The sequence below is a fragment of the Stenella coeruleoalba genome (assembly GCF_951394435.1).
Source record: "Stenella coeruleoalba genome assembly, chromosome: 11".
NCBI classification, from domain to species: Eukaryota; Metazoa; Chordata; class Mammalia; order Artiodactyla; family Delphinidae; genus Stenella; species Stenella coeruleoalba.
This window is the reverse complement of record NC_137157.1, coordinates 9,299,882-9,327,552: the sequence shown is the minus strand read 5'-3', so window position 1 is coordinate 9,327,552 and position 27,671 is coordinate 9,299,882. Positions and strand designations below refer to the sequence as shown.

The 27,671-nt window shown below is 56.9% G+C and overlaps 1 protein-coding gene across 2 annotated transcripts; it reads left to right on the top strand.

The window, feature by feature from the left end:
• The first annotated feature begins 278 nt into the window (after window positions 1–278).
• On the top strand, window positions 279–27,089 carry SYNGR1 (synaptogyrin 1). Of its 2 annotated transcripts, none has more exons than XM_079938063.1 (4): window positions 279–404; window positions 19,456–19,693; window positions 21,101–21,240; window positions 25,286–27,089. In XM_079938063.1, exons 1-4 carry the CDS (start codon window positions 306–308, stop codon window positions 25,505–25,507), a joined length of 699 nt encoding a protein of 232 aa, XP_079794189.1. In that variant the 5' UTR covers window positions 279–305; the 3' UTR covers window positions 25,508–27,089. The 2 variants fall into 2 exon arrangements, with proteins under 2 accessions (XP_079794189.1, XP_079794188.1); XM_079938062.1 differs by lacking the exon at window positions 25,286–27,089 and adding an exon at window positions 22,437–24,411.
• Window positions 27,090–27,671: the final 582 nt, after the last annotated feature.

The window sequence follows — 27,671 nt, the reverse complement described above, 5'->3', positions numbered from 1 at the left end:
ACAAGTCCTGCATTTACAGCACCCCCCCACTCCTCGTCCCCACTACTCAGCAAAGAGGTCACCAAGTCAGCGACGAGCGCGCCCTCCGCCGGCTCCGCAGCACCCGCGTCCCCGCGATCGAGGGCGCGCGCGGCCCGCCCGCCGGCGCCGCGCCCGCCCGCCCGGCGCCCTCGGCTTACGGCGCCCCCTCGCGGGAGCCCTCGGCCTCGCCGGTCGCGCGAGCAGGGGAGCGGGCGGGGGCGCCACGCACGCGCACGGGCTGGCGGAGCGCGCCGAGCGGGGTGCACCGCGCGGGTGCAGCCACGATGGAAGGAGGTGCGTACGGAGCGGGCAAAGCCGGGGGCGCCTTCGACCCCTACACCCTGGTCCGGCAGCCGCACACCATCCTGCGCGTCGTGTCCTGGGTAAGGACGTCTGGGTGGCCCGGCCAAGCAGGGGGTGGGGCGGGGTGGGGGCGCGGGCGAGGGCGGCGCGCCCGGACGGACCCCAACCCCACCGGGCCTGCTGCCCGGGTGCGGCCGCGGGTGGGGAGCCGGCCGGCCGGCGTCCTGGCGCCCGCCCCTCCCTCCTTCCCGGGCTCCGGGCGGGGGTCCTGGCCCTCGCGGGGGCGCCTGCTCCCTGACCCCTGGCTTCCCGGTGTCCCCACTTCTTACTCTCCCCCCCGCCCCCCCGTCGCGGTGACCTCCAGACCGCGACCTGGCGCCTCGTGGGTCGGGTTGCGCGCGGCCGCCTGGGCGGACCGGCGACCGTGGGGACGGAACCCTGGTTTCAGGTGGCCTTTATTCGGGGGTGGATCGGGGCGTGGATCGTTTCGCGGGGTGCACGCGCTCTTGCCATGGACGTTCAAGGAGGAGAGGGCAGGAAACCGGGTTTTTGTGGCTTAGCTGGGCTCGTGTGGAGCGACGCGCCGGGAGCCGGATACCTGGGCTCTCTCCCCGGGAACCGTCTTTCTGCAGCGTGACCTTGGGCTGGAAGCCACCCTAGAAATGTTCACGGAAAGTGAGGAGTTAAATTCCGAGGTGGGCAGCGTCACCTCCTCTAGCTTGCCTCAGTTTCCCGATTTGTAGCGAGGTGGGAGGAGCCTCCTTGAGACCTCCTTGGGCTTGGATATTTCCTGAATTCGTGCAGACACCTGGATGCCTGAGGAGGGCCGTGGGCCGGCAGGGCGGGAGAGAGGTCCCCTGCCCACAGGGAAGAGCAGAGAAGCCCGTTCTGGACCTCCAGCCTGGCGAGGGCAGAATCCCTCAGTGCAGAGAGCTGAGTGGGGGTCCCTGTTCAAACCTGGGGTCGGGGAGAGGAGGATGGGACAGAGTCAGCACACGGGGAGGGGTTCACATGACCTGGCAGCACCCCAGGGAAAGGAGGCCTGCTGCTGTCTGGGGAGGGGTGTCTGGGGCTCCCTAGGGTTGCTGGCCATTGCCCAGACCCCCTCACTAGAGGGTCTTGCCTCTGCAGGCCTGGGGCCCCTTCCTGTGGGCCTAGATCAGAAAGGCCTGGATTGGGGACACTGGGCAGGGCCCCTGTCAGCCACCCCACCGGGCTAAGCCTAAAGCCAGCTGTGGGGTGCTCAAGCTCCCTCACTTCCTGGATTTTCAGGGCCATATAAGGGTGTGATGGGTGGGACAGCTGGGGTGTTTATCTCTGGCCTCCCAGAGGGAAAGGGATCTACCTTTCCTTTGTCTAAAAACGTTAAAACCTCCCTCTGGTGCCACAGGAAGGGTGGCCACGTTTAAACCCCTTCTTCTCAAGTGCCCACCAGATGGGGAGCTCCTTGAGGGCAGGGAAGCCCTGTTCTTTAGTCTTTGGGTCCCTGGTGCTGGCACATGGCCTGGCACCCTGGGTACATCCAGGAGGGTTTGTGGTGCTGAGTTCATTCATCCGTGTGTTGTCTCCAGCTCCCCAGAGACCCTGGCAGGTCCTTGGCAAAGGTAGAGCTCTGGGGGACACCTGCCTGATGAGGTGGGGTGGCTCTGTGCACTGCTCCCCTCCGCCGGCCCGAAGCGTGAAGTCACTGGCTTTGTGACGGGGTGTGGGCGTTTTGTCTGCTTGGGTCACTTCTGCTGGTGAAGGCTTCATTTAGCAAAGCTTTATTGAGTTGGCTAGGCTCCGAGGGAAGGCGGCGTGACTCAGACGCAGCCCTTAGTGCTCAGGGAGCCTACAGTCCCGCTGGGGAGTGAGCCAGGCACCCTCAGGCAGAGGCCAGCAAAACCAGGAGAGCAATCAGAGAAGCTTCCTGGAGGAGGCGATGTCAAATTGGGCCTGGAAGGATGAGGAGGGTTTACATGTGTGCACATCAAGGTGCCGGGAGGACATTCCAAGCAGAAGGGAGAAAAAGTCACTGAGCACCCACTATGCAGGGCTGTTCTCACGGTTGCCTGGCTAGTTCCCCCCACAAGTCTGTATCACACTTGAGGGAACTGAGGCTCAGAGAGGCCCAAGGTTACTGAGCATGTAAGTAGCAGATGGAGGATTTGAACCCAGATCTTCCTGTCTCCAAAGCACAGTGCTTCCCCTGGATCAGGAAGAGTTTGAAGTCCTGGGATTTCAGGTTTGGAAAGGATAAGGGTCATCTGGGTCAACCTCCATCCAATGTCCAAATCCCCCCAGAGGCCCCCAACAGTCTCCCAGCTCTGCTCACTACCTTTGCGTGAGCAGAGGTATCTGATACAGGCTGATGTACTTTAAAAAAATATGTAGGTTTTTTTCTGATCATAGAAGTAATACCTGCCGATTGTTGGAAAACATACATCACTTGTGATGGTTGCACAACCAGGTATATGCGCTGAACACCACTGAACTGTGCACTTGAGGACGGTTGAGATGGTAAATTTTATGCTGTGTGTATTTCACCAAAAAAAAAAAACTTGGAAAAAGAAGCACATGTGATCCCACCACTTAGGGAGGGCTGCTGTCTCCTACCAGCCTTTTTCAAAAACACGTGATGCGCTGAGACATTTTAACACGTGGGGGCACGTGGTGGACGCACATGGCCACCTGCCCTCCTCCCTCGAGCTCCCTCTGCTTGCTCACCACAGGGTCCGGCAGGCAGGGTCTGGCTGGCGTTAAGCTTCACCTTCCAGCTAATGGAGCCTGAGCATTCAGCACCCGCTTGCCCTGGTTTGCCAGAACTTTCCTGGCTTCAGCACTGATAGTCCCATGACCTGGGAGCCCCCCTGTTCCAGACAGACAAGACGGTTGGTCACTCTATCCAGGACTCCCGTGCTCCCCAAGACCCCTTCTGCCGCCCTGTAGGGCCCTAACAACGTGAGCACTTGGGCTTGCGATTTTGTAAAACTTGCAAGAGAAAGATCTTTTTTCTGTTATTTTTTTATTTGAAAGTGGGTCCCCAAACCATGTAAGCTTCAGGGAGTCACCAAACCTGGACCTACCCTGGAACCTGAGCCCCCAGGCCTGCAGGACCCCTTATCTCTTGACCGAGGCTTTCTCAACTCCTCTCTGACCCTGTGTGCCCTACACCACCTCCCCCAACCCCACACACACACCTGGGGGGGGGTGATTACTCACTTCGGGAATTGAGGAATGGACCCTGAGGGTTAAGGTGGGGAGGGAGCTGGTGAGCCCTCTGGCAGATCCCAACTTGGACCCTTCCTGCCCTGGGCGAGGAGGTGATGGCTAAGCTGGGACAGTGTCCAGGGTGAGCTCAGAGCTGCCTCCTCTGACCTGGGCTGGCGGGGAGGTGGGCTGTGCTGGCCGGGGGCCAGGAGATCTGGCACCAGCTGTGGCCACCCCCTCTGCCTCTGTCTCCCCATCGGAAAGCGGAGGCTGGGCTGGATCAGAGGGGCCCAATCCTGCCCCGATCCTGCAGCCTGTCAGTGACCCCTTTCTTTACCTGGAGCCAGATGGGGGGAAGTGGAGTTTCAGCAGGGAGCTAGCTGAAGGACTACCTTCTATTTGGAATTTACATCCTTTTAGAGTTTTGAAATGACCTATGGGAAAAGAATATTAGCACTGGTAGATGAGAGGTTTTCTTTTTCTTTCTTTCTTTTTTTTTTTTAAATTAATGCTCTGTTTTGGCAAAAATAAAACAATAAAATGTTGGAAATTTTGCCATTTTCAGGGTTGATCTCTTAAGGGCTTTGGCTGTAACACTCAGGATGTTGTAAGGAGGGTGGGTGTCATCCCTCGCATGACAGAAGTCAGGGGCAGGCTGGAGGTGACTTCTCTACTGACTAGAGACAGAGCTCCTGGGCCCGGGATTGTCAGAGCCGCAGTTTCAATCCAGTCCACTGGGTCCACATTCAGTGTACTCCCCGTGGCTTCCCTGTCTGAGTCGCAGTGGCACCAAGGAGTGGCTTGAGGGAGCGGTTTTACACCCTCATTTTTATCAGACCCCCTCAATCACTCCAAGCAGACACTGAGTACAAGAGCCGAGCTTGCGGGACTTCCCCGGCGGTCCAATGGTTAAGAGTCCGCGCTTGCACTGCGGGGAGCGCGGATTCAATCCCTGGTCGGGAATTCCCGACGCCGCGAGGCTCAGCCAAAAAATAAAAATAAAAAAGCTGAGTTTGCTTTGCAGACGCAGCAGCTTCGAAATGAGACCCCTTGTCTCCGTTCCCAGCCAGATTGCCACACTCTAGCTGTCCCACATAGAAATTCTAGAGCCTGCAGGGGCTGGGGTGAAATGGGTCCAGGGTGGAGACAGAGCCTCTGGCCAGCTCTGGCATTCATTCATTCATTCCACAAATACCAAGTCCCTGCTCGGTGCCAGCCTGTGTGTCCCACCGGAGATGCTCTAGGTCAGTGAGAACAGAATTGAGTCGACAGGCACCATCCAGAAGGCTTGGGATGCAATGAGAAGGAAATCCAGTGGGGAGTAGGTACCTCTGCCAGGGGGCGTGGAGGGCTTCCAGGGGGAGGTGACCCCTGTGTTGGTCCTAATAAAGAAGGTGGGGGTGGAGGTGTATTCCAGGTGGGAGGAACAACATGTATAAATAAATACTTGGGGGCACAAGGTCTGAGTGGGTTTTAGAAACGTTGCTGAGCTCCTGGGGACCCCGGGTGTGTGAGTGAGAGCAAGTCAAAGAGGTGTGGGGGGCAGGCAGGGTGGGCAACCCAGGGTCGGCCTTGGGCGCCAGTTTCACAAGCTGGGCTGCATCGGAGGGCCATGGACAGCCTCAGAGAGGGGTTTTAAGCAGAGAAGAGGTGTGTTTTCGGAAGTTCCCTGCGGAGCCATGTGGAGGTGTGGCTTGGGGTGGGCTCTGGGGACAAGAGGCCCAGCAGGAAATGTGTGGTGTGGTCTAGCCTGTCCTCTCCCAGCGCCAGGCAAGGCCCTGCCACTTACTCAGGGGGCTGGGTCCACGCAGGCATGTCCTGTGCTCCTTTGGTGTGTATCGCTGACAGCCTCAGAATCTTCTTGTCCTCTTCGCCTGCCTGTGACCGACCTTTGTCTGGTCCATCTCTCTCAGGCGTGGGAGAGAGTCAGGGCACGGAGGTCAACAGGAGACGTGGATGGTAGGTTTCTGCCTGCGTCTTGGGCATTTCTTCGTGTCCTGGGGCAGTGTGGGAACTTGAGGAGTCTTGGGTTTGGCATCGAGACCAGGGCCGCCAGAGAGGGACCTTGGAAAATCCTCACCTGGAACGTGGGATTGGAGCGCCTGGGTTCAGGGCGGGCTCGGTTTGTGAACATGGATGTATAAAGGGCCTGCCATCCAGTTCATTCCTCTAGGCGCGTGACATCCCTGTCCAATGGGTTTCATGGCCCCCGCTTTAGGTGAGATGCTGAGGCCCAGAGAGGTTAACTGGAGCTACTGGGATGGCAGCCCATGCCTGACTTCCAGGACGTGGCCCTTTCTTCCTGCTTTGGGGAGTCCCCAGCCACATGGGGAGTCCCACACGGCCACTTGTGCAGAGCTGTTAGGCAGGCTTGAGCCTGGGGAGAAAGAACAAAGGCTGGGGGAGGGAGGGCGGAGAGGAGGAAGAACCAAGGGGAGGAGGGAGGAAAGGGAGAGGGCAGATGGCAGAGCTGGCATGGAGCCACAGTTGGCACCTACACCGGAAGAACCAGCTGTCCGGTGGGAGGAGAGGCAGGGCAGAGCGTCAGGAAGTGCCTGGGGCCCGAGGCCTGAGTCTGTGTTCTGCGCCCACTCCGCCCCTGACAGGTGGTGTGACGTGAGCGTCTGCCAGTGCTCTCTGGGCCCGTTTCCCCATCTATCAGATGCGGGGAGGACAGCCAGGTTGGGCTGGTGGTTCCCGGCCTTTCTACCCTCAGCAAATGCTACTCCTGCTCCCAGTGGGTTGTAGGTTGGGAACTTGGGGACTGGTCAGTATTTAAAGAAGTGATGTCAGGGACCAGCCTCCTGCACCCCTGATGCTTTGCGGGGGCCTGCAGGGGGAGCCTGGGCCCCAGATCCATACTGCAGGAACAGAACAGTGTCAGCTGGAGCCGGCAGGGTGGCCCGTGCCCCTGTGTTTCTGGGGAAGCCCTCCCTTCCTGGAGGGAGATGTGCTCACCCCACCTCTGCCTGGGAAGATGGTGTGGGGGGAGGGGGACCTTGGGGAAGGGGTGGCTGGGAGAGTCCCAGGCTGTCAGGCCCAGACTGTTCAGAAAGCCATCACCTGGGAACCCCAACCATCCCGGCTCCTCAAATGACTCAGGGTCCAGGGGTCAAGAGGACATGGTCGTCCCCAAATCTTGGGCCCCCCTCTGAGCATCCCTGACACCTTTTTTAAGTTGCACTGTAACCTGGCCTCCCCACCCCCGACCCAGACCCGGCTTCCCCAGCAGCCTTCTCAGTGGGGGCTGTTCTTTGCCTCATGCCCTCCCTCCGCCGGGCCTGGAGATGGGACACAGTCATCCCGGCTCCTGAGGCTGCTTCCAGACCATTCTCCCCCAGCTTTGAATCTCATCACAGCACTGGGCCAGCCACTCCCCTCATTGCAAGCCAGCCCCAGGTCACTTGCCCTGTCCCTCAGCACCACCCCGCCTTCCATCCTGCTGACTGTAGCTCCCGCTTCCGTGATCCTTCTCACAGCCTGGCCTCTCACTTCCTTGGCCTCCAGCCTCCCACAGTCTTGTCCTCCCTGCCTCAGCCACTCTCACTGGGTGTACCCTGGGCCTGGCCCTTGTTCCTGGCGAGAACTCAGGTGTCCGCCTCTCCCCACCCCTCCTGTCGTTCCAGCGCTCTGCCTCGCGCGCGGTCCTTGGCCTGGGGCTCCCTCTGTACACCGGCCCTCACCCCATCCTCCCCGCCCCCCTCACCAGCTTGGGCTCCCTGGTGGTCTCACCCACCTGCTCCCGGCTCTGGCCCCACTGCGTCGCTGCGCTTACCTGGCAAAGCCCTGCTTGCATCCACCCTTGGCCTCCTCGCACCCGCCCCTCCCCCAGGCTCTCTCCTGTTCTGGTGGCCAGGCCAGCCTCGCAGGGTCCACCAGGTGCACCCTCTCACCTGCTGGAGGACTCAGATTCCCTCCTTCCCTCCCTCCCTCCGCCCTTGCCTCCATCCTCCACTCTGGCTCTTTCCCATCGGCTTACAAATGGGAGTTCTTCCCACGCCCTTGCCCGTGCCTCTGGTCCTGCAGAAGATTCGTCTATGGTCTTCGTCTCTGGTGTTTCTCCCCTGGTTTTCTCTCACTTGCGCCCTGCTCAGGCTCTCGCCCTCACCTCTCCATCTCGTCAAGATCATCCGTGACCTTCACGTTGCCAAATCCTGTGGCCAATTGTTATTAATGGCTGTCACGGCCGCATCTGGCGCAGTGAGGGGTTCGTACGTCCTCCCATTGGTTCCGTGGGTTCCGACAGCCGCGGGACTGCCACCTTCTCTCTAATGTGCCTGGTCTTTGCGAGACTCACAGTCTAGTGGTGGGAAATGTGGCTGAGGAACCACTTAAAGTATGGAGGTGAGCATAAGCCCTAGAGTGAGGGACGCTCCCTCAGGCTCACCGGCTCGGGACAGGTGGGAGGGATGGGGCCAGCCAGGCGGAGAGCGGGGACATTCCAAGCAGGAGCAGCACGGGTGAAGGCGCGGCAGGGCGGTGATGAGAGGCTGCTGCCCCACCCCCTCCACGCCCCATGGGCTGTAAGCTCTGGGGGGCAGGGACCGTGTCTGTCAGGTCACTGTCTATCCCCAGTGCGAGACGGCACCTGGCATCTTGTCATGGCTCACACGTGGGTGAATGAGGCTGGGAATTGCCGTGCTCTGTCCTCCTCCGTCCACCCACCGTCCCCATTCAAGCCTGCAGTCTTCAGGGCTGGGTCTCAGTTTCCCCGTTTCTAAGGAGGCTCCCCGCTCTCCTGGTGTTTGTGCAGCCACAGGAGGGAGAAGACAGGGGAGCCTTCAGATCACCAGGTCCAGCGAGTCTCAGTGCCGCAGGGACAGGGCCCCTGCCCAGCAAGCCCGCTCCCCACCCCCACTGCGGAGAGCACACGGAGACAGCTTGCGGGAAGATTACTGCCTAATCCGCAGCAGGTCTCTGCTTCCAAGGCTGCAGAGGTGGTGGCCGGGCCGGGCCTGGGAGGAGAGAAGGGAGCCCGCCTGCCCCGCCCCCACCCTGCGGCTCTGCACGAGGCTCTTGAGGAAGCCGAGTGCCCCCCCACCCAGTGCCCATCACGCGCCCCTGCGTTGGCTTTGGCCCTTTCCCTCACGTGACCCGGGGGGAGGCAGGGCCTGTTCCCATGAAGGGGGGCCCTTGCAGCCTGACTCATCCCTCAAACGCTCGGCTGCCCGTTTCTTTGTCCGCTCTTCCCGTGAGGCCCAGGAGGCAGGTTGAGGACTTCATGGGGATGCGGGCAGGAAGGCGGGCTCAGCTCGTGCTGAGGGAGAGGACGTGGCAGCCCTTTGTTACGGAGTGAGCTCCCTGTGGTCAGAGGTGTGCAAGCCAAGGATGCGGAGGAGAGAAGAGTCTTTCTCCCAACTCTCGTGCTGCCTGTGCCTCTGCCCATCTATCAGGCTTGCTGTTCACTCACCTTGAAGCCTTTCCTGACCCTCCCTCTGGGTCTGGAGTGGAGACATACACCCAACAACTGAACCAAAAAATAAGAAAAAATATGTAATGAGGTTATCAAGAAAATAAATGGGGGTATTGGAGAATATTGGGAGTCAGGTCTGGAGAGCTTCTCTGAGGAGGTGGCTTGCATTGAGATTTGGATGTTGAGAAGGAACCAGCAGGAGCCAGCCTGGAAGATCTGGGGAACTCTAGGCATCCCAGGTAGAGGGAACAGCCAGTGTCAAGGTCCTGAGGCAGGAATGAGCTTAGGAGGAAGCAGAGGCGAGTGGCAGGAGAGGAGGCTGAGAGGAAGCTGGAACCCTGGGGGTTGGGGTGGGGAGGGGGATTTCACCATGCGGCTGTTGGTGAGTGAGATGCAGCAGGGGTGACACGATCTGACTTAGGTTTAGAGAGATCTGGATGGTGCAGGGGCGCAGGAGTGGCGCACAGAGGCTGGGAAGCTGCCGTCATTGCTTAGCAAGAGGTGATGGTGGCCTGGACCGGCACAGGGGCCGGGGCGGGAGGCTGCATGGAGGAAATTGAGAGTTTGGGGAAGAATGAAGAAATAGACCCAAGTGCCAGGTTGGATGGGGTTCAAGGACACGCCCACTCTGGGGTCTGAGCAGCTGAGTGGGGACCAGTGTGCAGATGGATGAGGGGGCGGGGAGAGACCAGAGGTGAGACCAGCAGCCCGTCGGTGTCTTCTTCTTCGGGGCTGGACTTTATCCTCAGCCCCGGGAGGGACTGGTGAGAGTTGGGGGAGTGGTGAGCGCCCCCTGGCGCCCGTCTGGAGATGGGTTGGAGGAGGCGGGAGAGGAGGCTGTCCTGAGTCAGGCAAGCAACACTGTGGCCTGGAAGTGGACAGTAGCCGATGCCGCGAACTGGAGAGCCGGCGAGCGGGTCCGCTGGCTGCCTGCAGCGTGAGGCAGGGACCAGGGACTCCTCCCAGCCACCGGTCTGGGGAACAGATGTCTCTGTACAGGGTGAGGTAGATAGAAGGTACCATCCGGAGCTGGCAGGACCGGAGAGTCGTGGACTCCTGACCTCATCTCTTGACAGCTTGTCTGGGGGAAGACTCAGCAGGTGCCCAAGGATGTTTAAAGCCAGGCCTCTGGGAAGTTCCCTGAGAACAGCAGGGACCTCTGTCTCCACCTGCCCCTGATGCTGGCTGGGCCCAGCTGTCCCTGGAGCCCAAGTTAGCCTGATGCCCGGCACTGGCCCAGGCACAGCCTGCCAGCTCTCTGGGCGGATGTGGAGAAAAGTGGGCCGGGCCCCTCCTGCACTGTGGGGAGGTGACAGGCTCGGCACAGCAGCTGTCTCTCCTGGGTCTCGTGCTGGTCCTAGAGTCTGGGATCTGGAAGTCATTTCTTCATGGGGAGGCAGCTGAAGGTCGAGGTTTGGCACACGTTCTGGAATGGGGCTGGACCTGGGGCAGGCCTGGGCAGGAGGCCTGGCACCATGCTTACCTGCTCCGGGTCATCCGGCCGTGGGCTGGCCAGAGTCCAGGCCTCATGGAGCCTCAGCTGCCCTCTGCTGGAGTGCGCGAAGTAAGCCTGCTTTGTTGGGGTGGGCGTTTTGTTGTTGTTTATCTGTTGAAGTGTAGTTGATTTTTACAATGTTAGTTTCTGGTGTACAGCAAAGTGATTCAGTTATACATATAGGTGTGTATATATATATATATATTTTTTTTTTTTCAGATTCTTTTCCATTAGGTTATTACAAGATACTGAATCTGGTTCCCTGTGCTCTACAGTAGGACCTTGTTTATCTGTTTTGTACATAGTAGTGTGTATCTCCTAATCTGTGGGGTGTTTTTAGGTTTATTTTTTTCCTTAGAGGTTTTGATGAGGATTAAATGAGATGATTTTTGGCAAGCCCTCCCAGTGGATGCAGGGCCCCTGCAGAGGCTGTGGGCTGGCTCAGGGTCGGGGGTGAGGGTGGGCCGGGGGAGACAGACCGCTAGATGAATCCCAAGCAGGAGTATGTGCAGGGTTAGGGTGGGCGAGAGTGACTGGGAAGGAGGGTGTCCCAGGAGGCAGCTGCAAGTCACCACCTCCCAGCAGGGTTTTGAAGGGTGCGAAGGAGTTCGTTCCTGTTTGAAAGATGAAGAAGGTGGGGAAGGGTGTTCTGGGAGGTGGGAACAGCCAGGGCGAAATTATCAAACAGCCTGTGGCTTTGCTAGTGCTGGCCCTCTAGGATGGTTGAGTCGTGGGGTGGGAGAGAGAGTGATGTGAGGCCAGGGCAGGGTCTGGCAGTTCTGGGGTCTCTGTTTCTGTGTCTCTCTGAGTCCAGGAGCCTGAGATGCTGAGATTCCTTCGGTTTGCTTTTCTGAGTTGGAGATAGCTCTGCTCTAAGTGCCATCTGGAATCCGTTTTTTTAAGGCTCAGGATTGGATTATAAAGATGGTGGAAAAAACAGAGTCTTGCCCCAGTTTACCTTGGTGCTTTTTTTTTAAACATTTTTCTCTAGTGCAAGGGAGGGAGGTGGTTTTTCCTGTGCCTGCCTGTGCCCAGTGGCCCCCTGAGTACCTCCCGGGGCCCTCACCCTCCATCCTCTCCTGTTTCCTGGCTGCTGGTTCTGCCTCCGCAGCCCTGTCCTGGCCCCTGCAGCAGATCTGCTTGTTGGGGTGAGCTTCTCCCTCCCATGCCTCTGCCACTGTGGCCAGCGTAGAATTTCATTGTGGTTTAATTTCCGGTTCTCTGATGGCTGCTCTGCGTGCTCCTTGCCATCCGGCCTTAGCAAGTCACCCCAGAGGCCGCCCGACACAGGGCACCGGCCTTGGATTTTTGTCAATACTCCATCCACCCTTAAACAGCCGTGGGACCTGGGCAGTTCCCTGGACGTGGGTAAAATGAGAATAAGGCCATGGACCTTGTGGAGTGAAGAGCATGTGTTTCAGTCACATCGTGGGTCTCGAGGGAGTCCCCGTTCCTCCTGCCTTGGACTGTGGAACAGAAACCTGGGGCCTGGGCCTGCTTTTGGGAGGCTCCCTCCCACTCGGGGTGGGGAGACTGCAGCTAAATGGAGGAGTTAACCTGGGGCCCAGAGGGTCCTGCAGGGGCTGTGGTGAGACTGCAAGGGCCTTGTTGTGTGTCCTTGGCAATGCTGCTTCCCCTCCCCTCGGCTCAGTTTCTCCATCTGTAGACTCAGCCTGGTCCAGGGGTGGCTCCCTGCCCTGGCCCAGCCCTGCAGCCTGCGGGGGACCTGGCACGACACCTCTGTTCCCAATTCTCATCCAGCCCAGCCCCTCCCCGACTGCCCTGCTCCCCGCAGCAGGCCAGTGTCTGCAGATTCTGGTGGCTTTACCTCCAAAGGACATTCAGCCCCCACCACTTCACCCCATCCCGCTGCCCATGCCAGCCCCGCCCGCTTGTCCCTCACCTGGGCGCTGATTAGCCCCTCTGGTCTCCCTGCTTTCACCCTCGCCCCACAGTCTTTTCTCCACCATGACCAGGGTGAGTCTTCTTTTTTTTTTGCGGTACGCGGGCCTCTCACTGTTGCGGCCTCTCCTGTTGCGGAGCACAGGCTCCGGACGCGCAGGCTCAGCGGCCATGGCCCACGGGCCCAGCCGCTCCGCGGCATGTGGGATCCTCCCGGACCGGGGCACGAACCCGTGTCCCCTGCATCGGCAGGCGGACTCTCAACCACTGCGCCACCAGGGAAGCCCCGGCAGGTGGATTCTTAACCACTGCGCCACCAGGGAAGCCCACTGTGAGTCTTCTTAAACCTAGGTCAGATCAATCACTCACCTGCTCTTAACCCCAAAGTGACTCCTGAACTCAGCCTTCCCCTGCAGGCCCTGGGGGCCGGCCCCTGCCTACCTCGGGGACCTCCCCTTGCTCACTGTGCTCCAGACACACCCTGTGCACCTCCTCGAGGCACCAAGCTTATTCGCGCCCCAGGGCCTTTGCACTTGTGGTTACTTCTCCCTGGAACATCTCTCCCCAATATCTGCATGGCTCTGCCTTTCTGCATATGGGCGTCTGCTCAAAGGTCACTACATCAGTGACCCCCATCTGCCCAGTCTGTCTCCTCCTGCCTTGCTTGGCGCTTCTTCGGGACACTTGTCTGGACTCTTGTACATGTCTCTCAGCTGTTTGTCTCCCTGATGAGAACAGGGACCTTGCCCCCTCAGCCTCTCGCACAGGGCCTGGCACGTACTAGGTGCTTAGAAATACTTTAAAATGAATGAACAACCGATAGCAAGCCCCAGTTCTCTGGCCTCCGAGCTGCGGCCTCCCAGGCCCCGGAGGCAGGGGGCCCTGTGGCTGCAGAGCGGTCATCTCCCTGGGGAGTGCAGGCCCAGCAGAGGGGCAGCTCACCCCACCGCCACCCAGCATAATCAGAAAAGTTAGTTATAGCCCAGCACCTACCGCGTGGTAGAAAGAATATTACGGAAAGAAAACAGCGGAAAGGGCCGGGGGTTGTGAGGTGGGCAAGTAGGTGACTGGTGGGAAGTGGAGGGAAGGGAGGCACCGGGAGAGGTGGGCAGAGCGGGTACTTAGAGGACCTTGACCACCAGCCCTAGAAGCTTGGATTGTGTCCAGAAGGCCCAGGGCCGGGGATTGGGGGCCTTAGGTGACCTTCGTTCTGCAGGGTGGGGACCATGATCCATAGACCCAGATCTCGTTGCTCCTGTGGCTTCTCACCGCATTTAATCCAATGTGCCCGTGGCCCACCAGGTCCTGCCCTCCCTGCCGCTTCCTGTCCCATTGCCTCCTCCAGCCCCAGCTCCCTGGTCCCTGCTCCAGGCGTGCTCCTTCCCTCACCTTCAGCCTTTGCCCCTTCTGTTCCTGTGCCTGAAACACGCTTCCCCTGATCTGTGCAGGGCTGGCTCCTTCTTGGCCCAGCTCAGAGGTCACTGCTCAGGGCTCCCTCCCCTGACCACTGCCACCTCTTCCCAGCACTTGCCACCGTGGGTCATTGCCTCAATTATCTTTTCCACTTGTTTAGTGTCAGTCTGGCATTTTTTGGTTGTTTACTCTGCATCACATGCTCTTCCTTACACGTAGGACCTCATTTATTCCTCACAAAATGTCAGTGGTTTAGGTGCTATTGTTGTTGGGAACCGAGACTCAGAGAGGTTAAGCCCAAGGTCACCCCGCTAGACAAGGGGCCAGGCTCTCGCCCCCTCACTCCTGTAGCTCCAGATGGTCAGCTCCCCGACAGCAGGGGCTCCACGGACGTGGTCCCCCTTGACGCCCCCTCCCAGCACAGTGCAAGGCACTGAGAAGCCTGTGACCTGTGATGAATGCCTGACGGAGGCCCAAGTCTGCAGGAGGGAGCCGTGGGCGGAGAGGAGGGCGGGGAGCCCAGGGGCTGAAGGACGGGCTGCAGGGAGCTGGCATGCCAGCTCTGCCAGTTCGACGGGTCAGGTCCAGGAGGCTGTTTAATCTTGCTCCTTCCCCTCTTGGGGACACGCCCTCACCAGCACTTTCCTCCTGGCGTCTCTGAGGACTCCCTGCTCCTCTCCCCCAAGAGGGCCCGTCTTAATGCTTCCTCCTCTGCTGTCCCCAAAGCCCGGACTTCCGCCCACCTGCTGCCCCCACGCCTCCACTCAGCCTGCTTTAGGGAGGGGGTCCACCCTTGTTCCAGCCCCCAGGGAGCGTGTCTTCTCTCCCAGGGCCTCTGGAGAAGGGAGTTAACCCTTAACGAAGTCCTGACTGCTGTGCTCTGTGTACTTGTGTATAATGCTTCCATCAGCCCTGGAGGGAAGGTTAATTCTTACAGAGGACCAATCTGAGGCTCAGAGAGGTTAAGTCGTTTGCCTGAGGCCACACAGCATGAGCAGCAGGCCTGGGATTTGAATCCAGCAGGTCTGTGTGACTCCTCAGTGTCTGAAGTCTCTGTCTAATCAAGAGACTTTTCCATTTTGCTGGATTGGTGATGTCTGATGACATTGGGACTGGGCCTCAGATTCCCAGCCTGGCAGTTTTCTGGTAGGAGCCTTGGACTTGTCTTGGTGCACAGGCCCAAGGGGCTGTGTGAGTGGTAGTCCCTGGAGTTGTGCAGTGCACGGCCCAGGCAGCTGGCTGTCAGAGCCCGCCTTTGTCTCCCAGTGGCGTCTTCGTTGCTTGTCTGGGCTGTCAGTAGCCTAGGGGTCCCTTTGACAGTTGCTCTGAAGTCTGGACTTCGTGCCTCTCCCCTCCTGTGCCCCTGAACGCCAGACTTGCCATTCCAGTCCCACGGCCTGTTCCCATCACACTGATGCTTTCCTACTGATCCCCTGGGTCTCTGGAAATAAAGGGTCACGCCTGCTTCAGGGCCCACCTCCTGAGGCTGAGGGTCAGCTTGGTCAGGTGGAAGAGAGCGTAGGGCTGAGGTTCAAGAGACCTGGGTTCAAGTTCAGCCTGTACCCTGACAACAGTGTCACCTTCTCTTTCTGAGCCTCAGTTTTCCTTCTCTGTCAATTGGGGGCAGTACGAATTGCCCTTGCTGCTCCACGCGGAGATTGTGAAGATGCAGAGCCTGTGACCGGGCAGAGCTGTGTGCCAGGAGGCCTGCACTGGTCTGCAGGTTGAGGTGACATGTACATTCCCAAATCAGGACTGGCACATGTGTGGCTCGCAGGCCACCACTGCCCATTTCAGTGCCCGTGGCTGAACCAGGACACAGCACCCCCCGCATCCTTTCTTTTTTTTTTTGAATTGCAGAAAAATTCATATTACCCACAATAACCCATTTTAAAGTATACAGTTCAGTAGCATTTAGTGGATTCTCGATGTTGTACAACTACCACCTGTCTAGTTTCGAAACTTTTTCATCACCCCATAAATACCCACCATACCCATGAAGTAATCCCTCCTCATTCTTCCCTCCCCCATCCCCCGGTAACCTCTAGTCTGCTTTTTGTCTCTGTTTTGCCTATTCTGGGTATGATACATAAAAGAAATCATAATACTGACCTTTGGTGTCTGGGCTTCTTTCACTTCTTTCTTCACCTGTTTTAAGGTTCATCCAGTTGCAGCATATATCAGAACTCTGTCCCTTTTTATGGCTGAATAATATTCCATTGTATGGATGTGCCATTCATCCATTCATGGACATTTGGGTCAGAATCCTTGTTAACGCAAGTGTCATGAACCAGCGGTCTCCAAACCTTAGTTCGTGCCGTCCTTCAGGAAAAATTTTTGAATCAGTCCTCCCATTAAACGTAAATTTGAAACCCACGCACCTATGGTCAGTGAATCTATGACACAGGAGGCAAGAATATACAGTGGAGAAAAGACAGTCTCTTCAACAAGTAGTGCTGGAAAAACTGGAGAGCTACATGGAAAAGAATAAAATCAGAGTGTTCTCTAACACGATATACAAAAATAAACTTCAAAGTGGATTAAAGACCTAAATGTAAGACTGGAAACCATAAAACTCCTAGAGGAAAACATAGGCAGAATACTCTTTGACATAAATCATAGCAGTATTTTTTTGGAATTATCTCCTAAAGCAAAGGAAATAAAGGCAAAAATAAACAAATGGGACCTAATTAAACTTAAAACCTTTTGCACAGCAAAGGAAACATGAACAAAACAAAAACACAACCCTACTGAACGGGAGAAAATATTTGCAAATGATATGACTGATAAGAGGTTAATATCCAACATATATAAACAGCTCATACAACTCAACATCAAAAAAACAACCTGATTAAAAAATGGACAGGAGACCTGAATAGACATTTTTCCAGAGAGGAAATGCAGATGGCCAGCAGGCACATAAAAAATGCTCACCATCGCTAATCGTCAGGGAAACGCAAATCAAAACAAAAATGAGATATCATATCACACCTGTCAGAATGGTTATCATCAGAAAGAACATAGGGACTTCCCTGGTGGTCCAGTGGGTAAGACTTCACACTTCCAATGCGGGGGGCCCGGGTTTTATCCCTGGTCAGGGAACTAGATCCTGCATGCATGCTGCAACTAAGAGTCCAAATGCTGCAACTAAAGATCCCGCATGCTGCAATGAAGACCCGGTGCAGCCAAAATAAATAAATAAATAATAAATAGATAGATAAATAAATATTTTTTTAAAAAGAACACAAATAACAAATGTTGACGAGGATGTGGAGAAAAGGGAACCCTCCTACACTGTTGGTGGGAATGTAAATTGGTGCAGCCACTGTGGAAAACAGTATGGAGGTTTCTCAAAAAACTAAAAATAGAGCTACCGTATGACCCAGCAATTCCACTCCTGGACATATATCTGAAAAAAACAAAAACACCGACTTGAAAAGATACATGCACCCCAATGTTCATGCATTATTACAGTTGCCAAGAAATGGAAGCAACCTAAGTGTCCATCAACAGATGAATGGATAAAGAAGATGTGGTACATGTTGTATATATATATAATGGAATACTACTCAGCCATAAAAAAGAATGAAATTTTGCCATTGCAGCAACATGGGTGGACTTGGAGGGTATTATGCTAAGTGAAATAAGTCAGACAGAGAGAGACAGGTACTGTGTATCACTCATATGTGGAATCTAAAAAACACAACAAACTAGTGAATATAACAAAAAAGAAGCAGACTCACAGATACAGAGAACAAGCTAGTGGTTACTAGCGGGGATTAAGAGGTACAAACTATTACGTATAAAATAAGCTACAAGGATTTATTGTACAACAAGGGACTATAGCCAATAATTTATAATAACTATAAATGGAATATAATCTTTAAAAATTGTGAATCACTATATTGTATACTTGTAACTTATATAATATTGTACATCAACTATACTTCAATAAGAAATGTGGATTTGTTTTATATATATTACTGCTACACTAATATGTCCAGTACATTATAAAACCCATGTAACGTGTAGACATCTTAAAAAGATACAATTTAAAAAATGATGCTGTTTATATTTTTTCTCACACCTGCGCTGGAGTCACTTCCCATCATAGGTGTTAGCTAAGGACAAAAATGTGTCTGGGTCATATTGAAATTCTAGTTCCTTATTATAGAAAAGCTGGAAAGCAAAGTGAAGTGGACAATGGACAATAAACGCTCTGCAGCCTGCACCTCAAGTTCACTGTAGGCCACATCTGAGGTTCTGTTTTCCTGTTTGTGTGTTTGTCTGTTGGGTCTGGGCCTCCTCATAATCATAGTTTCTGGGGAGGCGAGAGGTAGGAGGAAAAAGCATGAACTTCAGAGTCAGGTCCCTGGGTTTGAAGCCAGCTCTGCCACGTACCAGCTGTGTGACTCTGGGCACATTCACCAATACCTATACCTTCCCTGCTTCATCTGCAAAATGCCGATGATGCTGAGTGTCCTCGTTAGCTGCTGCTGTGTAACAAGACACCCCAAAATGTAGTGGCTTAAAACAACAAACATTTGTTATCTCAGTTTCTGTGGCCAGGAATCTGCTTAGCGAGGTGCCACTGCCTCTCACATCATGGTGTCAGCCAGGGCTGCGGTCTCATCTGAAGGCTGAGGGAGGATCCATTGTCAAGCTCACTTACATGGTGCTGGCCGGACTCGTTCCCTGTGGGCCGCGGGGCTCAGTTCCCTGCTGGCTGTTGACTGGAGGCCTCTCAGTTCCATGCTGCGTGTGTTTCTCCATAAGGCAGCTCAAAACCTGGCAGCTGCTTCAATCAGAGCAAGCAAGTGAGAGGAGTCAGGAGGGGGTGAGCACGATGGAGGCCAGGTCTTTGTAACCTCCTCGCGCAAGCGACATCCTGTCGCTTTTTGACGTATTCTGTTTGTTTAGAAGCAAATCACTAGGCTCAGCCCACAGTCTAGGGGAAGGAGATCGCACAAACGCGGAATACCAGGAGGTGGGGTCTTAGGGGACCACCTCTGCTGGCTGCCAGCCCAGCTGAAATAGACCTGTCTTGGAAGTTGTTGGGGAGCACTTAAGGAGGTAACACGTGTTACACTTGGGGTCCTGCAAGTAATTGACCTGTTGCTCTGTAATTGACAGGATTGTGACGGTTGTATTTTTTTCATTTATCATTCTTTCCACTTGTCAGGGCCTGGGCAACAGGGAAGGGTGGGACCAAGGACAGGGCCTGAGACCCCAGAACAGCCCGTGGCTCTGCAGAGCAGAGGGGAGCACAGAATGGGGCTGGGCACGTGCCCACATCCGGGGGAATAAGCTGGGGGCTTGCTGGCTTGGCAGTTTACCACCCAGAGGGCTGAGACCTCTTCTCCTGGGAGGCCAGGTCCAGTCCTAGAGGAACTGTGGTATCAGGGCCCAGGAAGACCTCTCAGCACCTGGCTGGAAGGGGAGTGGGGCCACATCTGTGGTCAGAGGGTCCTCAGTGCCTGCAGCTGAAGAAGAAGGCGATTGACCCCGCCTGTGCTGTGTGACCCCAAGCAAGTTCCCTTCCCTCTCTGGGCCTGCCCTCTGAAATGCATGCTTAACACCGGCCCTGTGGCTGTTTGGGGTGAAGAGGGCTCACAGAGAGGCAGGCAGCGGGCCCAGGGGGTTGGCAGCCCTCCCCTCCCCTGGGGCTGGTACTGGGAGGGGTCTCACGCCTGCCCCTGCCCCTCCCCCGCCACCGCAGGTGTTCTCCATCGTGGTGTTCGGCTCCATCGTGAATGAGGGCTACCTCAATAGCCCCTCAGAGAGCAAGGAGTTTTGCATCTACAACCGCAACCCCAATGCCTGCGGCTACGGCGTGACCGTGGGCGTGCTTGCCTTCCTCACCTGCCTGCTCTACCTGGCCCTGGACGTGTACTTCCCGCAGATCAGCAGTGTCAAGGACCGTAAGAAGGCCGTCCTGTCTGACATCGGCGTCTCGGGTGAGCCCCCATCCCAGTGGGCACCCCCCAACCCCAGCGCAACAGAGTCCGCAGGGGGCTGTCCTGGCCGTGGTCCTCCTCAGCCTCACGCACACCTGGGAGGCGGCTGCCACCCTTCTCCCTATTTTCCAGATGGGGAAACTGAGGTACAGGCAGGTGAAGAGACAGACTTGGGGTCACAGGGCTGGCAGCAGGGAAGGGTGGAACCAGGGCTGGGCTGAGACCCCAGAACAGCCCACAGCTCACGCGGGGAGGGGAGCACAACGACCAGAGGAGTTACCCCTTCTTTCAGTGGCCTCCTCTGGCCCCTTCCCTGGTGGAGCCCCGTGAGAAGTAAGCAAGGCGATGGCTGAAGGCCCTAGCACACAGTAGGTACCCCGGGAGGGCCAGGACCTGGAGCTGGGGAGCCACCGTGACCTGCCACCCTTGCCCTTCAGAAATGGCCTTTGGCAGAAGTACCCTGGTCTCTGTCCCCATGAGTTCCGAGAGACTGATTGGAGGGTGCTTGGATTTGGTGTCACTGGCCTGGGGTTGTGGTCTCAGGTGTCTGGCTGGGACCTCCCCCCACTTCCTGGCCCCAGGACTCTCAGGATGTGCCTGGCTTGCAGGCAGTGAGGCCCGGGGTCCCTTAGACTTGAAGGAACTAGAATGACATGAGTGGTTCTCAAACTTCGTTCCATGGAGCCCCTGGGTTCCCCAGCAGTGTCTCTGGGAGGGGCTGGGCTCTAGGCACCACCCCCGGCACACACGCTTTTTATCCTGAGCAGCTCTGGACTTCTATGGATAGACTGTGGGCATCTAGGGATCTTGTTGCCACAGGGCTCGCACCACTAAACTCCCCAGACCTCGGCTCTCCAAGGGCCCCTCACTAACCTCGGGGCCTTGTGAGGCTGCAGTCACACTAGTGGTTGAAACTCAGACCTGCTGGCCCCGGCATCCCCTCATCCTCCCCTGCCCAGTTCTCTGGGAGGCTGCGGGGTTGGGTGGACGCTCCTCCCAGAGAGCTGCAGGTCTCAGGGTGGACCATGGGTCAGTCAGGGATTCAGCCAGGAAATGTGTGTTGGCTGAGGTTAGAGACACGCCGGCCGAGGCTGACTGACTTTTCTCTGTCTCTCCTCCCCTCTGTGTCTCCCTCCCTCTCACTGCCCGGCCCTCCCTGGATCTGCTCCCGGCCTGGCTGGTTCCTTTCTGTGGTCTCTCTCCCGCTCTGCATCTGACCGGCCTCTCTGTTTCCGCCTGCACCTTGCCTGTGCTCTCCCCACTCTGGCCCCCACCTCCTCTCCCTTTGGGGGTGGGGGAGCGTGGGAGACGTGCTCTTGAACGTCCCCCGTTCCTCGGTTTCCAATCGCCTCCCTCTTCGCCCTCTCTCCCCGCGCGGGCGTCTGCCTGGCCCCGCGCACACCCCAGCCTTCTGGGCCTTCCTGTGGTTCGTGGGCTTCTGCTACCTGGCCAACCAGTGGCAGGTCTCCAAGGACAGCCCGCTGAACGAAGGGACAGACGCGGCCCGGGCTGCCATCGCCTTCTCCTTCTTCTCCATCTTCACGTGGGTGAGTACACCGCCCACCCAGCCCACACTCGCCGGCCCCAGCCAGGCTCCCGGGCTGGTGGCCTTTGAGCATAGCCATGGACTCTGTTCTGCTTCTCTCCTCAATGCTCATGGCGGGGCTGCTCCCTGAGGAAGGAGACTGTCCAGCAAAGACAGTCAGGTGGTGGTGGCAGACCCTGGCTTTGGTGCAGAGCACCATTCCTGTGGTAATGGACTCCCCTCCCAGCCACTCCAATAGTTGGGTGGTAGGTAGTTACTGTCCCCTTTTACAGATGACAAAGCTGAGGCCTAGATGGGAAGATAAGGCCTTGAGGTTCAAGGCAGGGAAGGAGCCCAAGCAGAGAGTCAGGAGACCTGGGTCAAATCATGGGGCTGCCTCTCATTTTCTGGGCCTCTGTCTTCCCATCTGTAAAGTGGGGAGATTGGATTTGCTGTGGGGTGTGTCACAAACGCAGATGGCCACGGGGCAGGCAGGATGTGAGAAGGTGTGAGTGGACCGGGTGGCATGTGCACACCGTCCTAAAAGGGTACCCTCTGCCCGGCCCCTGTTCTGAGCAGTAATGGGGACCCACAGAGGCCAGGTCTTCCTGTTCTCCCAGGGAGCCCAGAAGTCTGAATTTCTATGAGAAATCTGATCTTTATGTGTTAGCAATTTGTTCAAGTTTAAAGAAATATATTGTGTGGGTCCAAAAAAGCATGTCTCTGGGCCCCACTGGCCAGAGGTCACCCCTTTGCAGGCTCTAGACCACGGGGTGTTGAGCACCCATCAGCGTGACAGCAAGGCTGGTCCTTCTTTCCCACTGGTTCCAGGTCCTCTCGATTTACTTTTTCTTCTCTCGTCTCCCTCCTGCAGATATCTGGGGTTATATAGGCTCCGTTGCCACATCCCTAGGGTTCTCGCCTCCCCTCTGACAGTGCCCCCTTCCCTCCAGACCTTCCAGCTGTCCTGACCCCTCCTGTGAAGCCTTGCTGCAGCCAGCCTTCCCTGTCCCCCCTGCCCTCCTGGGCCTATCCCTTTTCTCTTGGGGGCGGGGCTTGCAGAGGAGGAGTGGGTGATTGGACACCAGGACTTCCAGGGGTGGGTCTGAAAGCCTGACTGACAGGTGCCCACCAGCCCACTGCAGTCAGCCTCCCTGCCGGCACCTCTGCCTCTCCCTGTTCTTCCCCACTGGCCTCACCCCTGCTGTCTCCTGGCAGAGCCTGACCGCAGCCTTGGCCGTGCGGAGATTCAAGGACCTTACCTTCCAGGAGGAATACAGCACGCTGTTTCCCAGCTCAGCACAGCCGTAGGCCCGCCCGGCTTCCAGAGGCAGGGAGCCCTAATCATGCCCAGTGGCAAGGTTGGGGGGCAGCCCACTTCCTGGACCGGCCAAGATGCCAGGGCGTGCAGGGCGGTGGAAAGCTGGCTAGAGGGGCCAGTTAAGACTCACCATTCGCTCATTGCCTCCTTTGTTTATTCTTCATGTGTCCGTTCATTCAGTAAACATTTATTGAGCAACTGTTATGTGCCTAGTGATGAATCAGATGTGGTCCCTGGCCCCAGGAGCCCACATCCTGGGGAGGCGAAGACAGACAAACCGAAACCTCCCCCAAATGTTCTGCACAGGCTGTAGAAGGGCTGGAGGTGGCTCCACACATGGGCTGTCAGGGTGCCGAGCTGTGGGCTGAGAGCCCGTCCCATGGCTGCAACATGAAGGCCGATTTTCCAGTCGCCATGGAGGCTGGCTGCCAAGGGGGGTCTGGCCCAGGACATCAGAAGACTCATGGTCTGGCTCTGCTCTCGTGTGCTTTGTGACCCTGGGCAGACCTGTGCACCTCTCTGAGCCTCAGTCTACTTCCCTGGACTGAGGAGTGATAATGGACCAGCCTCTCAGGGCTGTTGCACAGATGAAACAAAGCTTGGCACAGGGCTTGGCACAGAGATGCTCAATAAATGTAGGTTCTTTTGTTCATTCATTCATTCATTCATTCTCTCCAAGGAGTCAAGGACACCTTCATAATCTCTACTTTGGGAGTGATTCCCATGTGGTGAATCCCTGTTCTTCCAAAGGACCTTGGCCCCCATTTCTACACAGGTTCCCTCTGCTGCCCTGGAGTACAAACTGGCCCCCAGGGCAAAGCACTGCACGGTGGAAATGCCACAGAGAGTGCACCTGCTCTGAAGAAGCAGGACCAGGTGGACCACCAGGTCCCTGGGCTCTGAACAGAACGCCCAGCCTCACCTCTGCACCCCAGTCCAGCAGGGGCTCACACCCCTCCATGGCTCCTGTCTGTGGCTCTTTGAACTGGCTGGCTAAGGGAGGCCTTGACTCAGTGCGGATGGAGGAGTGACCACAGATATAGCACTAGGTGCCTGTAGCTAGAGGCCCCTTCCTGGAAGGGTCTGCAGAGGTCATCTGCTCCAGCCCTCTGCCTCCGTGCAGACCCCAGTGGAGCCAGGGAGCTGTGGGAGGACCAGGTCTGCAGAAGTTCCTCTCAGGGACTCATTCATTCATTCATTCATTCCCCTTGTGCTCTTGTGGGCTCACTGATGGCTCAAGGGTGCTGACAACATTGCTGGTACCCCAGGGGGGACTTTCCACCTCCCTGCTTCTCCAGGCTCCTGCATCCGAGTGCCCCACAGCCAGGACCTCTTACCAACATAGTGGAAAATACAGGAGGGCCACTCCTAACCTCCTCAGCCCACCTCGTTGAGGCCTGGTCTGCCTTTCCCAGGCCCCTGGCCCTTTGCCCCCTGCCTCTCACCCATTGACCCTTTCGGGTTCCTGGTTGACTCAGTGCCTTGTCAGCAGGCTGATCAAAAGGAAGGAGGTGGGGAGGGCCGTGGCCTGGGAAGGGGCAGGACCCCTGTGTTTAGGTCTGGGTTCTGGCACTGACTGCCATGAGTCCACCCTTTTCTAGGCCTCAGTCTTCCCAGACCCCAAACAAGGGTATGTAGAACATTAGCATTTTCCCATCACAGGCAGATTACCTGGATTGGGAAGGTCTCTGGAGAAGACTTTCAGTGCAAACCTATAAACATTGTCGTTTAATGACAGATTTAATTTATTCCCTAGCTTGGTGTGATCAGTGTCATCGTCCTTCATAACAATGAAACTGCTTTTACTGGAAAAGAACTTCCCGCTTATGCATTTATGCGGTAGACAAGTCTTTCCCAACTGGGTCCTGTGAAAAAGGGCTTCAGTGGTTGGATAAGGTTGGCAAATGTTGCTTGCCATAGTTTTCTCCTTGGGGATCCCAGCATATATTAGTCATTAGTCAAAGCTCTGACAAGTCCTATAGTCTTCTATTTGACTCAGTTTCCCAAACTTGTTTGGTGAAGCATTTCAGTTAGAATTAGGTTCAGCGACAAATGACAGAAATCACAAATGACAGTGGTTTAAACAAAGTCTAAGTCTGGGAAGACAGTCCAGGGCTGGCATAGTGGCTCCAGAAGTCTATAGTGACCCAGGCTTCGTCCATCCCTATAATTTGGCTCATGGACCTCATGGTCCATTATGACAACTAGAGCGCCCGCTATCACACCTGCATTCCAGGCATCAGGTCAAAGGGTGGGACAGAGAACTTGGGGGTGACCCATTGACTAGAACTTAGTCATATGGCTATGCCTAACTGCAAGAGAGACAGAATAGCTTTTAGGAGATGCCGACATTTCTCTGTCCCACCAAAACCTTTTTTCTCCATTCCATCTAACTCCCTAAGAACACATCTTGAGAAGGATGCTGTGGGCCTTGGGGGCATTTTAACACTCCAAAATGAAGACTCTAGAATTTTTGTTGACCCAGAGTGACCTCTGGGATTAGGGGCCATAGGGCAGGTGATTTCTGAAGTTCTTTGTGGCTAGAGAGTGTGGTTCTGGGCTGGCTTCGAGGACGGCCTTCCCTCCTCCCCAGTCAAGCTTGTTTCATCTTCTGTGTTTTGAGGATATTTAACCCTCTATTGCCCGTGTCCTGTGGACTAACCTCTACTAACCCAGTGCTCTTGTCTGTCTTTCCCCTAACCGTCCCCTCCCGCCTGTCCTTGTCCCCGCCGACCCCCGTCCCCAGGCGGGCCAGGCTGTGCTGGCCTTCCAGAGGTACCAGATTGGCGCAGACTCGGCCCTCTTCTCCCAGGACTACATGGACCCCAGCCAGGACTCCAGCATGCCTTACGCCCCCTACGTGGAGCCCAGCACCGGGCCAGACACCGCCGGCATGGGTGGCACCTACCAGCAGCCGGCCAGCGCCTTTGAGCCCGAGCCCCAGGGCTACCAGTCACAGGGCTACTGAGCCACAGTGACCACCTGCCCCCCGCCTGCCTGTGACCTGCCCCAGCTGCCCCCTGCTCCCCTTCACACCCGGCCCCCTTCTCCCTCCCAGGCTGCCCTATCCGGTCCCTCCAGGTGGTTCCACTGAGGTCCAGGGCAGCTCGGGTGGGATGGGGCAGTGAGGTGTTGGGGGGGTATCCACATGTGTGTGCAGGTGTGTTCAGCAGGGCCCTGGGGTGTTTGCATTCGTTCCTTGTGTCTTCGAGCGTTCGTTGAGCACCTACTATATATCAGGCCTGTGCTTGGCATGAGTGCTGAAAGACAAATGGTCCCTGGAAATGGGGAAGAGGAGATGTGGAGGAGGCCCTACTGGTACCAGAAGTAGGAATGGAGAGAAAACTAGACCCGGAGGATGCTGGGAAGGTTTGGCTGCAGGGTGTGAGCACCCACAGGACACTGGGGGCTGTCACCCGCTAGGAGTGGTACAACTGCCCTGCTAGGAGTGTTGGCCTGTCTCCATTTTATGGCTGAGGAAACTGAGGCCTGGAGAGGCCAAGGTCACTCACCCAGGGTCATTCAGGCAGCCAGTGATAGAGATGGGGCCAAGCCCAGGCCCCTGACTACAGAGCACCTGCTGTCCCCTGGCCTTCCCACCATCCCCCCTCCCCGAGCTGGGGGCTCCACCGCTCAGTGCTACCGTCACTCTGGGAGGGCTTGGGGACCTCAGCCCATGAGACACCCTGATTCTGCTGCAAGCCAGGGGCCTGCTCTTCCCCGACTGCTCCCTCAAGTGGGACAGCCCTGCCTCCAGGCCCCTCTCCCCACATCCTGCCAGCCCCTCCCCTGGCCGCCTCCCAGGGCGGGAGAGCCAAGAGGGCGGGCCTGGCTCCCGTGTGCTGCTCCGTGCTGTGCGTATCCCGCCAGGAGCTCCAGCACGCCTTTGTGGCCTCCTGGCGACTGACCATGTCCCTGCCCGGGGCCGAGTGGACGAGGAGGCCTGGATGGGGAGCACGTCGCCCAAGGTTACAGTGAGTGAGTGGCAGGGCTGGGCTTGCTACCTGGTCTCCTTGGTCCCAGCTACCCAGCAGGTGCCCCATTCCCTGCCCTTGTGACCTCCCAGGAAACAGAACTGATCTGGGACACTGTGTCATCTTCCCTCATTTGGGGTCAGCCAGGGTCCCAGGGGCTGGGACAGCCAAGCCAAAGCCTTCCAGAAGGCCTGCCAATGGCCGGTCTCCCTATGGGAAGACAGGGGCTCTAGACCCAGCAAGGCCAGCCTGCAGTTGCTGTCGTGGGACAAACTGTCCTCAAGATGAACGGTGAGAGCCCCTGGGGCGTGGAAGGCTCCGGGAGGCCACAGGCTGTAGGGGAGAGGGTGGCAGGTGTCCTCAAAGGCACAGGGAGGGTTGTGGGGGACAGGGAGGGACTCTTACACAACGTGGGCTCTCCACTGAGCCTTAAGGGTTGGGGAGGCCTTGAAGAGGGGAGAGGTGTGGAGAGACCTGGGGCCCAGCGTCCACCAGCCAGTGCCTCAGGAAGCAGGGCACTGGAATTGCAGGTCAGCACGGTGCTGGGTGTTCCCACCACCAGCCCCCACGAGAACCCTAAGGGGCAGGTAATATTTGTTCACTTGCCTGTTGATTCAGCAGTTATGGGGCATCTGTGCTGGGAATATAGAGGGTGAGGTCCCTGCCCTCAAGGAGCCGACAGTCGTCAGAGGTGAGCATTAAACCGACAGCTGTATCCAGGGTCCATTACAGGCGTGAGGCGCTATGCGAGTGCATGACGGGCTGCGGCTCCCCAAGGAGGGGCCCTGAGGATGGGCAGCAGTTAGCTTGGCAATGAGGGAAGGAGAGGAAATTTCCTAGGCAGAGAAGTAGCATCGTTGTCCCCACTTAAGGGGAAACTGAGGCTCAGCACGTGAATTAGCAGTGGAGCATGGATCAGGTCTGGTCAAGTCCTCCCAAGAGGCAGCGGTGACGGGAGAGGACCCCAGGCAGCCAAGTGACAGCTGCTTGTTGCTGACTTCAGTTTTCCACATCTGGGGAAGGGGCTCTATCTATGGTTCTCTCCCCCTGGGTGGCCCAAGTGGGGACAGGATGGGGCTCTGGTATCTGCCAGGTTGAGCAGTGGAACCGGTACCAGAGCAGCGGTTTGCGAAAAAGGTAAGGGTGGGAGTGGGTGTG